Source organism: Typha latifolia, chromosome 11 (genome assembly GCF_019914945.1).
Source record: "Typha latifolia isolate L0001 chromosome 11, TyphaL0001v2, whole genome shotgun sequence".
In the NCBI taxonomy this organism is placed as follows: Eukaryota; Viridiplantae; Streptophyta; class Magnoliopsida; order Poales; family Typhaceae; genus Typha; species Typha latifolia.
In genome coordinates this window covers 5,104,034-5,118,842 of record NC_133096.1, presented here as the reverse complement: position 1 = coordinate 5,118,842, position 14,809 = coordinate 5,104,034, and the positions used below count along the sequence as shown (strand labels likewise).

Genomic DNA, 14,809 nt, shown 5'->3' with positions numbered 1-14,809 from the left:
GCAGTGATTCAAATCATGCTAATGAATTACTGAAATAAGATTCTATCTCTAAATCCATAATACAATTTCGACCGTTAGATAAAACAGAGAAATAGTGGTAATTACTGAATCGTGTGTTTACAAACTTGGAATAAAGAACACCTAAATAGTTTACAATTTTCACTTTATTAACCTTTCCCACTTCATACTGATGATATTATATGAGCTATTGTAAAGGTAGGCTATCTAAGAGGATAAGCAATCATCTACGGAGAAAAGGTAATTCGAAAGGGGCAACAGGAATTTATGGGTAGAAATAAACTATAATAAAAAAGAATTAGCGGAAAGTTAACTGTGGCCTTCCGAAGTGGCAATGTGGAAGTGCACTTAGAGGGGGCATCGAGAGCAGTGCAATCTTGCATCCACTGATTTGTCTTTTCGGATAAGGAGATGTAGCAGCTACTTCATATAGTTGGTTGGGACCTCGATGGAGTGATCCATCTGTTTACTTGCCAATCTAGGTTCTATATTATAGGAATTCAATGAGATGTCTGAGGAGCTGAAAGGTTTCTCCAACTAGATCCCATAAGCATCATATTGAGATTGTGCCTTTTGCTGGATTAGTGCACATGTGACTAAATCGCTAGTCACACGTTCAAAAAGTTGTTTGCATTAATGATAGCCACGGAGATCATTCATCTGAGCCATAATGCATACTACTTATCAATGTTGCTAGTGTAAAAGAAAGGACCACACTTTTGCATAGACCATCGAGCACTGAATGCCATCGTCATCAAAAGCTAATATCCCATTCCAATAATCAATGAGTTGCAGGATAAATTAGCAGGGGTGGCATACTTCTCTAAATTAAATTTAAGGGTCGGATACCATCAAATCCAAATCCACCTACCAAACATGCACAAGATGGCCTATGACAAATACTATTAGGTTTTAATTATGTCTTTCGACCTGATCAATGCATCAGTGATCTTCTAAGAACTTACGAATAATATATTTATGCCTCTATTGTAAAGATTCATACTTGTATTCTTCGATGATTTCTTAGTGTATTGTCCTACAAGAGATGACAACTTAAAACATAATAGGGAGGTGTTATTGCTACTTTGCCAAGATCATCTATACGTGAAGATGTCCAGTTATTTTTGGGGTCAGGGAGAGTTGATTATGTTAGGCAAATTATCTCAGTCATAGGAATTGAGATAAAGCCAACATTAAAATGGCCACTACCAACAAAGCCGAGGAAGCTATGTGGCTTCCTTAGTCTCATGGGCTACTACTATCGGTTCATCAAAGAGTATGGAGAAGATTGCTATCACATTGGCATTCTTATTAAACGAGGGTGAATTTAGATGGATGGACAATACACAAGATGCATTTGAGAAGTTGAAGGCCACTATGAACTCCACTCCTGTGCTTAACCGATTTTTTAGTGATGTTTATCATCAAGTGCAATGCTTCCAAAGTCGGCATTGGAGCCCTACTCATGCAAATCACATGACATGTAGCCTATCTTAGTAAGGCTCTCTCTCTCCTAAATCTCGTAACTATCTAATTATGAGCAGAAGATGCCAAACATTATTCATGTTGTCACAAAGTGGCATCTATATCCAATCGGTTGTCACTTCATTATTCTTATTGATAGACAGAGTTTACACTACTTCTTGAAGTAGTAGATATATACGCCGATGAAGCAACAACGAGTATCCAAGGTACTTTGAATACGATTACAAAATGATGTATATGAAGGAAACAAAAAATAGAGTGACAAATGTGTCATCACGGCAACCCAATCCAAGCAAGCTAGCGACTTGCTCGACCACATTGAATCTAGAGGAAACTGAATTATATGAGGGCCCCCAGTCAGAGATTGTATCTCACCTTGAGGCTAAGGTGGATAGAAACTTGGTGGATTGTTACGGTTTGAGTCCAAACTAGTTTGACTCCTCGAATAATAATAATTTATAGTCTACGTAGCTCTATAACAATAACTAGTTAGAATTATGACATTAGAAAGATACATTTGATAATGTTGTGATCTACATTTTTAGTATTTAAGACTTTAGTCACATTCAGATTCTATATAAGGTAGAATCAGGATCTAATAAAAGATAGATATGAAGCTAGTTAGGAAAGTTTCTTATAGCTTATATTAATCTTAGCCCCCCCATTCACTTTAGAAATAACTTTTTTTTATTCCAGAATAATAGCTTAATACTATAATATCCTCATTCTAGAATATAAATATTATTCATTAAAATTATATTTTATATCACATACAAACTCAATTACTAATTTATTCTTGATATATATCCTATTGACCTACTTTATATCAAATCAAAGAGTATTCATGGTAATTTCATAAGAAACAAAACATTTTTATTTTATATTACATCAAAAATAATTATTACACCCTTATTTTAGAATACAAATGAACACAAGAATATTTATTTCTAGAATAAAGACCTCATTTTGGGAATAACAGAGAGGAATACGTATTCCAGAATTAACATTATTCCTAAAGTAAACAATGCCTTAAGTATTAATTATTTAAATTTTGAATGATCACTCTCTCTCTATCTCTCCTACCTATAACCTCCCCCTAATCTTAGCTATCCTCTCCCCTTTGTGTCTTTCCCCTCGTGACGTTGGCCCTCTTTTTAGCTATGTACATATCTAACTTAGAAAATCTATTCGATGCCTTTGCCTACCATTCATAAAATTTCTATCAAATTCATCTATAATATCTAAACCCTAGATCCTTCAATATCCAATGTAAGCCCTTCCAATACCCTACCTTGGGTCTCTCCACTACTAATCAGCCTCCTACAATCCCTAGATGCACTACCTATAGACCCATCCATACTAGCAATCTAAAACAACCCAACCATGCACACCAACCCCGCTTTAGTGCGGATTCCCTGATCCTAATGCGCAATGCTTCTAGAAGTTCAAGACCCTACTTGTCATTAGCCAAAGCCAGTGCACACATACTAGGTCTGGTGCGCACATACTAGGCTCGATGTGCGCCACTTCTATACCACAGCTGGGAAACCCTTTTGTTGTCCTAGGTTAATTTCGGTGCAACCCTTTGTCGGGTCACATCTACTGAGAACTCTAAGATTCTTACTAGAAGTTCCTTGAGTTCTCCTTATGTTGGATATCTTCATCTAATTCACGAGGATAGGAAGTTCGCAAGATCGATCCTTTAAATAGAGGTGAGAAATATCTATAGTTCATACTAGGAGAAACCACAAAAGGAAATTCCAAGTCTGAACTTATTTTTAAATATTCCTTTTCTAAAGTGTGCATTATGTCTGGACGCCATTGAATGTTGTTCAAATGTCATTTAAGTTTTCTTAAGTATTCTTGTGCTAGCATCCAAACATCACTGACTCTCTTCCGGACAAGATTCTAAAACTGCATGCTGAATTTGCTTTTCTTCAAACTTTTATTAGATTCCTTGGCACAACCTGATCTTTTATAAGTTGTGATTTGAACATACATTTGAATTTAGTTTGTACTACTCAAATACATGTAATTTTGTTTACAAATTTGTCATTATAAAATAATTACCCTTATAGTTCAGTTGCCAAGAATCAAGATGGATCCTCTGGATCTAATAATAAGCAGCCTAGAAATTCAATAATGCAAATTTTTTAAGAAGAGTGTACACGTTAAGGACTCCCAAAAATATGGCTTGCCAAGAAAGATAACAACATAGCTCTTGTGTGTCAATTGAAAATATGATTTATGTTCTCTACTATTCTTCGTGGATTGATTATAGTGGTACAATCCGTGTCTCTACAACTATGCAAAATCTCGAATAGAGAATAAGTAATGTATTATATATATAAATAGGATACGCTCACATGTGGAGTTTATTGGGATATTTAGACTTATTTTAGACATCAACATTTATTTAGGTTTTGAATACACTTTTTATATTCCCATGTGAAAAACCAAAATAACTATCATCATAGATAGGATATACTACACACTATCAATAATAATATGTGAAAAATAATGTGTAAAAAAGATGATCGCAAACATAAAAGTTTTACGTGAAAAAACCTAAAATCGGGTAAAAAATCACGAATGCATATTCGGATCGAAATCAATCACTAAAACTTATAGTAGTTGATAAGAAGCTTACAAATCACCCACAGATTTGCATGACTCAATTTGTACTAACCTTACTTGCTAGACTCCATGACACACTGCTTGTTGTGAAAGGATTCTAGACCTTAGTGACCCTCGAGGTTGATCAATTGATTCTTTTGTCTCATTAACTCTCGTGATGTAGTTCTTCAAGATCTATTGTAAATGCATAGAGTTGAGAATGATTCAGCATGATCCGTCTAAAGTAGATAAGTGATCTTTAATAGTCTCTAAAAATGATATCAAAATAATTATAGACAACCTCTCTAAAAGATGATCTCCAAATTAATAATTGACGATCCTACCTAGGGTTATATTAAGGTAAATATCTTTAGAGATAAAATAAGTATATTTCTTGGAGATAAGAAAAGTACAACTTAGAGATAAAGTTAAATTCAAGTCAAATTTAATCTCATGGAATCCTAGATTTTGCAAAATCTTTGTGGTGCATTCGAATGCCAATTGTGCCTATTTGAATGATTGACTTGAATTCCAACTACTTTCAAATTGCTAAAAATAGGTCTTTATATTTTCGAACACGCTTTGAACAACTACAAGGTGACTTCGAATGCCCGAGAATCTGTCTCTGTATTTTCGAATGCAGTTTGAACACCCCATTCGAACAACATGTTACAAACTAGATCTTGACCAATTTGGACATAAAAAATTTAGGCGATGGTAGCCTCGTTAGGGTTTTAATGGCTCTAGTTTTACCTAAATTAGGGGTATAGATAAAAATATATAAATAAAAGAGTGGAGCAATATCAGATGGGGCCAGAATGGTAAATATCCGACGTTGCGGTGGTCGTCGGAGGGTGGCGAACGACCAAGGGTGGTGATGGATGGCCGTATTGTGTGGTGGCTACTCGAGGAAGGTAGTGGCTAGGGTTTGGGTGGTTGGAAGGGTTCTATGGTTACGATATACTCCTATGATAAAAATGATAAATATAATAATAAAAAAATAACTAAACTCAATTAATTCTCAATGCTTGGATATTTGAATGATTGGATTAATTAATAAAGAAGCCCAGCCCCTCTATATATAGAGGTCAGATACAATGAGTTCTACTCAGACTTAGCCCTAAAAGCTTATATGACTCGAACTAGAACTTGACTTAGAGGCTTATCATGATTTAATTGAACTTGCTTTACTAGCTTACATAACTTAATTAAACTTACCTTAGTGGCTTACATGATTTAACTAGACTTGCCTTAAGGGTTTACACAAGCATGAATAAATTAAAAGCTCAATCCATTTTGCTTAATGTTCACATGATATGATCCGATCTGACTCAGTTCGCATCACGACAAACTAGATAGTTGAATGTAAAGTGATAGTTTCTATGCCTTTGGGTATTTTTTCATTTTATTTCGAACTTTATGACATAGTTTGAGCACTTCGATTTTAAAATTAATCTTTCACTTTAATATTTTTTATCAAATATTTTATAACTTGTGTATATGCTCATACATAAAATTTAAACACATTATATAAATATAAATTATATTTTAAAATATAATTTTTTTAATTATATAAATACAAATAAAGCCTAACCTAAATATACTAAGAACTTAATTTCTATTGCTAGATTAGACGAAGTTGGTTATTTAATTAATTTCAATAGTTGAAGTTACACTCTTTATTTTAATTCCCAATTTGTTGGTTCTGAAATTTTGATTGATGGCATTCATAGATTATATCTTTCTAGTTCTTATCATCAATCTCATTCAACCTTATATAAAAATATTTGCGTGAAAAATAAATGAGAAATATTTCATGCTATGGCACATGCTGGTAGTGCCAGCCGTGCCGTGCCGCAAGAGAGGGAGAGAAAAAGATGAGGGAGACTTCTTATTTTCACTTTTCGTTGCTCGCTACTTGTTGTTGACTAGCCGTTGTCGTTCTTCGCTGACCTCGTCGTAGCCGTTCGCCACCGTCTCGTCGGCCCTGAGCTCGAGCCGCCAATCCCATGCGGCGGGATGCTCTATTAGACTGACGAGGAGGGAGTGGTGGGTCAGATTGGATCAGGTGAAATAGAAACTTAAGTTGCAGATTCAGGGGCAACGAAACGGCAGAGAATGACGACGATGAGGTCGACAGGAAGCAGTGTTGGCTGGTCGACGGTGAGCTACAAAGCTGTTAGGAGAGGTGCTGTGCAACAGCCCTCGTGCCACATGCTGGTATGTCGCCGACATGATAAGTGCTGACCAGACCAGCACGACCATCTTAGGAGAAAGAATACTAAAACTAGTCAAAGAGGGGATTTATGCTATCTTGACTTCTTTTTGAGACGTGGGGATTATGATAGTTTGTAATATTCTACTATTTAGGTTAAGTGCTATGAGTTAAATACAAGATATGCAAGATGAGAAACTAAGCTAATAAGATATAAGTTAAGGCATCAGAATGCAAATAACACGATACACATAGAAATTTCCCTCATTCTCATAAGAGAGGAAAACCACGAATCAAGAGGATTCTTTGATACTAACTACTTATAACTCTACTCATACTAACCACACATACTATGTCGATAACATATGGGAGCTTAAGCCTCCTTCTTGGAGAATACTTGTCCGGACCTTATGCGTCAGTTAAATACTCAATCTTCTCTAGTGCCTCCTTGTTGGTTCGCAACCTAAGTACAGGCTTTCTTCTACTCAACTCTGGTGGTGGTAGTGGTAAACCAGTTCAGCCCCAAAAGGCTTCTTCAAAGCTCCATGATAAAGAACCTTGCATGATATTAGATCTCTCTCTTCTCTCCTTGCTCTTGGAGGGTGTTAAAGCTTCTCAATGTTGTGAGAGATCCGAATGTGATAGCCCTAAACATTTCCTTAAATAGATGGAGAGATCCCAACTTTTGATGGATAAGATCAAGTAAAAAAGCACAAATTACTCGACATCTATTTGGCCACTAGTCGAACGTCGGTGATTGTAATCTTATAAACCAAAGACTCGAACATTGTCATAACTACAATATTTATACTTTTTAAGAAGTTAGTAGATATAAAAGGTATTCTCATTTCTTAGCTTCCAATGTGGTGACTGAAGTGATCCAATTAATTCTTTTTTCATTTGTAAAACCTAGGATTTGAACCTAGATCATTTTATTTGAGATTGAACATAGAATACATATATTATATTATATTAAAAATATATACATTAAGCTAATAGCAGAGCTCAAATGAGCCAAGTCTAATTTGGCTCGATCACTATTCTGAGCCTAGTCGAGCTCACGAGCTATTTTGACAGCCTTATATGTGTAAGATATTTTGAAAATTGAAAATACCTAAGTATCAAAATTTGTCATTAAAAATGGTAACTCTAGGTTAGGCAGGCTAGTGACAGGGTGGTTTTAGGTAATTAAATACAAAATTGTAGGGTTTGGCTAATAAATATCCATATAGTTCACTGTCCGTGTATGACTTGTATATATCATTAATAGTGAGATATAGATAGATAGAAACAGCATTCTGTTATTCACAGAAGTTTCTTGTTTGGACCTAGTCTTGGAGGTCCCAGAAAAACCTACTATATTTATATATGAGCACCAGATGAATAGGATGTATATTTTTCCGTGACTACTATTGTTACACGTAGACGCTTGAGTTTTTTACCAACTAATTCTGTTCTAATTTTTTATAGGCTAATTTCTAAACTTATTATCAAACGAGGTCTAATTTATTAGACCTAATAAAAATACTATACTGAGATAAATAAAAATATTTATTAGTTCAACATTTTTATCTGCTCCTAAAATGTTGAATTGATTAGTTTCTTATATATATAAATTCTTTTAACTTAATCTTTCAGCAGTTAAAAAAAATTGCTTGACAAATGACAATAAAAATATTAATTAGTTTAGTATTTTTATTAAAACTAGTAAACTAGACCTCATTTAGTAATAAATTTAAAGAGCAATAGCAATCAATTTTAATAAAAACAATAAAAAAGGCGTCTAAGTCAAAAACTCAATGACCGTAGAAAACTTCTGAAGACCAATACAAATTGAGTCCAATTTAAAGGCCGAAACTATAATAACAGCTGAAATGATTTTGTCCTGTATCTACTGCCACCATTTGTTTGAATAAAAGCTTTTCGTTTCAAAACCAGATCATATCATTTTCAACAAGAACGAAATTGTGAACAATAAAATGAGCTCCATAATCTGGGTAAGTAATTCAATGTATAAAAGCACTGCATGCAGAAGTCTTAATACATAACACGTGGCCTTAAAGATCTCTGGTAAATATATAAAAAACTTGTATCCTTACAGGACAGTACTTTATAATTAGTCTCAAAGGCTACTGCCGCTTGCCTTGACATGGAAAAAAGAATCCAAATACACCACATCAAGGTAAAATAAATCATGCGACGAGAAGTAACCTCCATTACCTGTGATTCTCGCCACTCTTCCATAGGGAACAAAGGGAAATACTGACTAAAAGGAAAAAGAAGAAAAAAAACTAAATAACACGTTTATAGTCCCAAAACACAAGAGAGGGAGTGGAAAGAGAATGATCATATAGAAGGATTCTACGAACAGCTTTCACCATCTCTCCCTGGACCTTGACCTGAAACAAAAAATGGAAGGAGGCAAAAAAGATATGAACAGCTGTGTATTAGCAAGAAACGGAGTTACTGAAATAAACAGCTCAGTGTACTAAGAAATAGTATTACTGAGATGTAAACTACTTCAAAAAGACCTTATCAAAATTACCTCTGTTCTCATAAGCCAAAATGTTTTCAGTTATACTTACATTTAGCCAGTACTCTGGTGGCCTTTTAGCTGCAAAAATATAAATGACCACCAGAATACTGGCCAATGTAGACAGTGATATAAAAATAGAACAAAGGTTGGTTATAAGTGAACTAAATAATATGTTTTTCTTGCATATTGTGTTATATATTTGAGTAGTACTCTGATTCTCATTGATTTAACAATCAAATATGAATATTTCAGACATCCTATTTTCATCCTTATCTGTATTCATACCAGCAGAGGATATGGATATGGTGTTCCTACCATCTGATCCGTATTGGAACCATTTTCACCCCTAGTAAGTGGTATGAATGCAACATCAGATACTTAAGAAGGGATTCTTCTACTTTTTATTAAGCATAAACAGAAGTCCAGTAACATGCTTCTTATGGGTCAGCAATCATTTAGAACAACAAGACCTAAGTTCAACTATGTGAGATCAAATATTGAAATGCTGAAAAATGCTTGCTGCTTGCCCTGGGATGGCAGCCTAGCAAGCCTGAGAACAGGATCATGACTAAAGTCTACAGGTCATAAAGAGGCTCCTCTCTCTAAGTTAAAAATTTCATTTCAAGCACAAACTGAGTTTGACAACCATCGGAAAAGGAGGAAGGATTTTGGATTTTGCATAAGATTGCCCCTCATTTCACCAGATGTTTCACTTCAATGTCATAACTCTTCTCTATTTTCAAAAGAGAATTGTAATCCAAGAGAACCATGCCTAATTCCAAAAAATAAAAATAAAAAATGAATGAATTTAAGTCATGTTAGATGGTGCAAAATTTTAAGCAGAATAATTTACAGATCTACCCATAAAGTTTGATCACCCCAATTCCCTAATTTGGCTTGAATTTTTATCTAAAATTGGGGGGAAATTGTTTCCATATAAATTTGGCCCCAAACTCAAAATTAGATTGATGGAACTTGAAAGTCCTAACCTTCTTGGTTGATTTCAACTCAATTTCAGAAATTGGCAACAAAACTTGTGATGCCCCACTATATTTGCAGACATAACATTACATATAGTGAGGCAAGATATTCTTACCCAACAATATATGAATTCTTTATTGTTGCTCGTTTTTTTAGTACAATTATCCGAAATCTGTGTTATTGATCTTTGAAGACATTCCCTTAAATAGTCAATAGGTGACATAGGTAAAGTCAACAATGGCCGTGCCATGCCACCATCGGCACGGCACATGCTAGTCGGCACGCCCTTGCGCGCTACTAGCACACATTTAATATATTTTTAATAAAAAATTTTAGAATATGAGCATGTCCGATGTCCCGAGTGTCGGCGCATGTCCATGGCAAAACAATCCTTTGGCCATACCTTAACATTGTGTAACAATAAAAGATAAAGAAAACTACGGCGCATTAAGGGCACATATAGTTGTGCTCCTGGATATAACCAACTACACATATTTACCAAGGCCAACAAATTATATGCCTTTAGAAGAGAAGCAGACGTTTCAGATGCAATTAATAGCAAGTAAATAACAGATCATTAAAGGTGCTAAAGTGCACAAACCTGTCTGAATTTCTGCGTCCAAAAGAGCCCCTATCTTGAACTCCCTGAAATCCCCATTTATCATCAACTGGCTTGGCCCGCATGTCTAATATGCCACCACGGGAATGAGGTCTTCCCATGGACTCTGTACTCTGTGACTCTTCTGATACATCAGATTGTGAAAACATAGTAACCCTTCCTGCTCCTGAGCCAGGCCTAACATCAGTGGTTCTCTGTCCAAATCGAACCTTGTCATCCAACTCAGTTGTCAACAGCTCCAGCTCCTTCTCTTTATCAAATATCTGCTCTCGTAGGCTTGTTATTCCTGTAGAAACTTGTGCAGAACCATCGCTCATTTTTGTCTCAGCTTCTTCCAATGCTTTCTTCAGATGATTTATATGCTCTTTAATCATCCTTTCTTCAGCAGTCTCAGCTCTAAAAAAATTAAAATCCAGAACAAAAATACAAAATCATATAAGAGAGATCACTCCAAGGAATTAAGAAGGGATCATTTAATCGAGAAAAATTCCAATTCATAAGGATTTTAAAATTTCACAATGTCAAGTGGTGGATATAAGGTTTCTTTATTTCAATAAACCAATAAACCTTATATCTGTGATATCACAACAATAATCAAGGTAAAAAAGATCCAAGGCATGTACCACAGGCTATTAGGATTCTCAATTATTGCCTGATCTTGCTAATTAAAACTTGAAACTGGAAGTATCATAATATTTTTAAATAAAGGACATTCAAAGAAGTTTAGGTAGCTACCAAACTGGAATTTGAGGCATCTAACTCTTCAGATGTGGTCTAATTCTATCCTACAGAAACCTCCTTCAGTGCTTTTAATCACAAAAGAGCAGGCATTCACTTAGGAATAGCTATTTGTGATCAGCTAAAACTCAAATGGGCAATATATTATCAGTCAATAACCAAAACAGTTAAAATAGAGATTTAGTCAGTATTACTAATGTCAAGTCATATACTATAACCATCTTTACACCCACTTTCTCTAAACCTTAAGAGATTAGAACAACAATATATATCCAAAAGCAAACATGTTATAACATGTTAACTAACAAAAATCTCATCTAATATCACTCACCCTTGGTGTGCCTTCTAAATCTCTAAGAAACATAATGTGATCACTTCACATCAAAAATACTAAAGAGTCTAAGACATGAAGGTAATATGCATCAACAACGTGAAGAGTGAGTTCCATTTTGTATTCTACATTACACTAAAATAGGTTTACCTTAATATCAACATTAAACTCAAAATTAATCCAAATGAAACAGTAAGCCCTAAGAAGAAATAATAATATTCCTATCAAACATAATGTTAAGATAAAGATAGTAGTCAATAATAACAAGAAAATCTTTGATTGTTAAAAAATAATATGATATGATGAGGAAAAAGGTCACATAATCACTCAACATTGAATCTTTTAAGTTGACATAACAAATGTGCCAAGAGGAACCCTAAAATCAAACCTCCAAGGATCATCCAATTTGTACATTACACAACTAGGCCAATTTTCAGAAAATTAAAGGAAACATAGCAATCAAGTTTTAGTCATTTGTTTGTCAGTATCACCCTAAACAAAAACAGTATGTTTCATTAAAGGCAATATATCACAAGGAATATCACAACTATGAACATTTCTTATATTCTCCTTAGACAAAATATCATGTCATAATCCTTCATCAACAAGCTAATGACATACACTACCTAAAAGACGATCAAGATGAGGTTTCAAATAGCAGGAAATGGAGGCTTTTGATGATGAAGCTCATTAAGGATATCAAAATGCAATAGTTAAAAGGTAAACAAAGGAAATGTAGGCAAGACAAGGGATTTTAAGAAGCATTTTATTTGCGTTAGATGACAGAAAACAATTAAGCACATCTCTTGGTATCTCTATAACAGCAAAGATAAGCAACTAAACAACATACGAAACAGTAATCAACAGTGTCACAGAACATTGATCATTAAAAGACAGAAGTACAAAGATGACCAGTGTTAGTTCCTCCTGCTAAAGTGTAGTAGATAATATAAAAGAACAACATAAAAACTACAAGAACATGCTATTTGAAAAAGGGAGTATAGTAAAAACCTGTCAACCCCACGATGTTCTAGATCTAGGTCTATCTTTCTCCAATCCTTTCCTTTCTCCTCTAACACAACCTCTCGAGGCTTTGCATCACCGAAAGGGTTCACTTTTGGCCGTGTCCTCGAAGCTCCTTCTCCTGCAGCTGCCAGAACTTGAACCGCAGGGCTGCCAGGCCTGCTTGACTGAGCACTAGACGGCCTACTAGAATGAGAACTAGTCGGCCTGCTGGTCTTCTTCACCTCAATAGCAGTATCCATTTTCCTCCAATCCAATCCTTTCTCAGCCAAAACTTCCTCTCTAGGCCTCGCAGCACCAAATGGGCTTGGCCGAGTGCTCACACTCTCACTCGGAACCCTAACATCCCCCTTCGGTGGTTCAAGAACAAGTCTCGGCCTTTCTCGCTCCTCACTTTGGGGCCTCACTCCTCCGCTGCCTCCCCTAAACCAACGGTCGGAATCTGATGGACCAGAAGAATCCCTAAATCCCGACCCAAAGCTGTCGTGCCTGGAAGCAATCGGCTTCTTCCCACGAGACCAGTCATCGACATCATCCACCCTCGAGCTGCTGTTGCTCCTCATTGAACCATACCGATCTCCCTTCCCGGAATCTATCGGCGCAAAAGACTTCTTGTTCGCAGCCCAATTATCCACCTCGTCCGCCCGTGATGGCTGATCGAGATCAGAAACCCTAGCCGATGGGCCGCGCCGCTGCTCATCATCGAATCCAGCACCATACTGCCTCCTTGAACCTAAACCCTCGCCTTCTTCGGTCCTCCGGGAGTTGTAGCCATACGATCGGAAGCCGCCACCAAGGCGGGAGCGGTCGAGCTCCTCTGCAGATCGCTCGCGGGGACCAGTTGGGAGGAGGAGAATTTCATCATGGGTGAGGCCCCTGGGCTCCACGGAGGGGTTCCGCCGGCCCCCAGCGGGGCCGACGTATGTGCCGAACTCGGCAAGGGATAAGGGGGTAGCCTTCTTCTTCTTAGGTTTTCCGACTGCGGCGGCGGCCTCCTTGAGGCTGGGGAAGCTCTGGGAAATATCAGCGGCGGCACTCGTGGCGGCCGCCGCCGCCGCAGCCGCCTCGCGTTCCTCGGCCTCGGCGCGCTCGGCCTCGAGGGCCCACGCGCCGACTCCGCCCCATGGTTTAGACATTAGAAGATTGTGATGGAGGGTTTGAACGGATTAGGGTTAGTGTTAGGGTTTCGACGGAGTAGCGGGAGAAGAGAACTAGAGAAGCACTATGCGATGGAATCGATGAAAGAAAGAACGATCCTGTTGGGTAGGACGGAGGTATTCTAACGCGCGCAGGCTAAAATACCGAAAATTGACGGCTTTTATGGTATTTTTCCCCTCCTTTTGAAAATTATCGTTATTCTTTAAAATATTATAATTGCTATTAAAATATTTTAAAATTATCATTATGATTAGCTTTTAACAAAATATTTCTAATAAGACTATAATTAAAATTAATAAACACGTATAAGTATTTCTTTTTTTAAATTTATAATATTTAGCATAAAGAAAATATTATTGCTGTACTATGGTATTGGTGTAATATAGACAGCTTTAAAATTATTTTAAAGTAAAATATTTTTCTTTTAAAAATCCGAGTTGTGTTTTTTCATGATTAATTATATTTTAATAATAGAAGGACATTTTTGAAAGAATGCAATAATATATTTTAAAGAATGTAACGACAATCATGATAATTTAAAATTTTAAGTAATAATTATGTAAATTTTTTTTTTATCAAACTACCCCTGCTCCAAACCTTATATTCTTTGCTAAGACTCTATCTTATAATTAATACCAAAATGCTCTATTTTTATCATTTCAGTAAAACACTAAATATAACACCTCAATATCGTCACGTGGCTCTCACAGGCTTACAATGAGGGTTACATAGGGGTTTAGAAGCTCGACAACATGCCATTTAACAAGGAATCTAAATAGTTTAAGCGGAACACGGTCCCCAGGCCACAACAGGAGTACATGATCAAAATAGTTATAAAATGGGGATATAGATCCCTGATTATAAGTTCAGAATAAAATATGAAACCATAACCCGATAAATAGCATGAACAATCATCTGCCTGCGCAGCTTAAGGACCTTAATCGTAAGCCCACACTGAGCCTGTGACTCCACATCATTGCACCAAAGTGCGAAAATCTCATGAGCTATTATCTACGGACGTCTTTACCCTGCGTCATTAGGTACCACTAGGTCTATGTCATTCTACTCTTATTTTTTAGTTTAAGCACC

General features: G+C 36.2%; 1 protein-coding gene across 1 annotated transcript; it reads right to left on the bottom strand.

Annotated features, from left to right (window-relative positions):
* Nucleotides 1-8,386: 8,386 nt before the first annotated feature.
* Nucleotides 8,387-13,852, bottom strand: LOC140798111 (eukaryotic translation initiation factor 4B1-like). Its single transcript, XM_073151850.1, has 3 exons — nt 12,551-13,852; nt 10,453-10,866; nt 8,387-8,733 (listed from the first exon to the last, which is right to left on the bottom strand). The coding sequence occupies exons 1-3, from the start codon at nt 13,696-13,698 to the stop codon at nt 8,709-8,711; spliced, it is 1,587 nt and encodes a 528-aa protein (XP_073007951.1). The 5' UTR covers nt 13,699-13,852; the 3' UTR covers nt 8,387-8,708.
* Nucleotides 13,853-14,809: the final 957 nt, after the last annotated feature.

Bases quoted from the DNA above. Each gene is read 5' to 3' on its own strand.
- LOC140798111 (XM_073151850.1), bottom strand. From the start codon at position 13,698: ATGTCTAAACCATGGGGCGGAGTCGGCGCGTGGGCCCTCGAGGCCGAG. The intron at 10,867-12,550 runs GTTTTTACTATA...TAATTTTTTTAG, and splicing joins GAACATCGTGGGGTTGACAG to AGCTGAGACTGCTGAAGAAA. The intron at 8,734-10,452 runs GTTTGTGCACTT...TTTTTGTTTCAG, and splicing joins GGACGCAGAAATTCAGACAG to GTCAAGGTCCAGGGAGAGAT.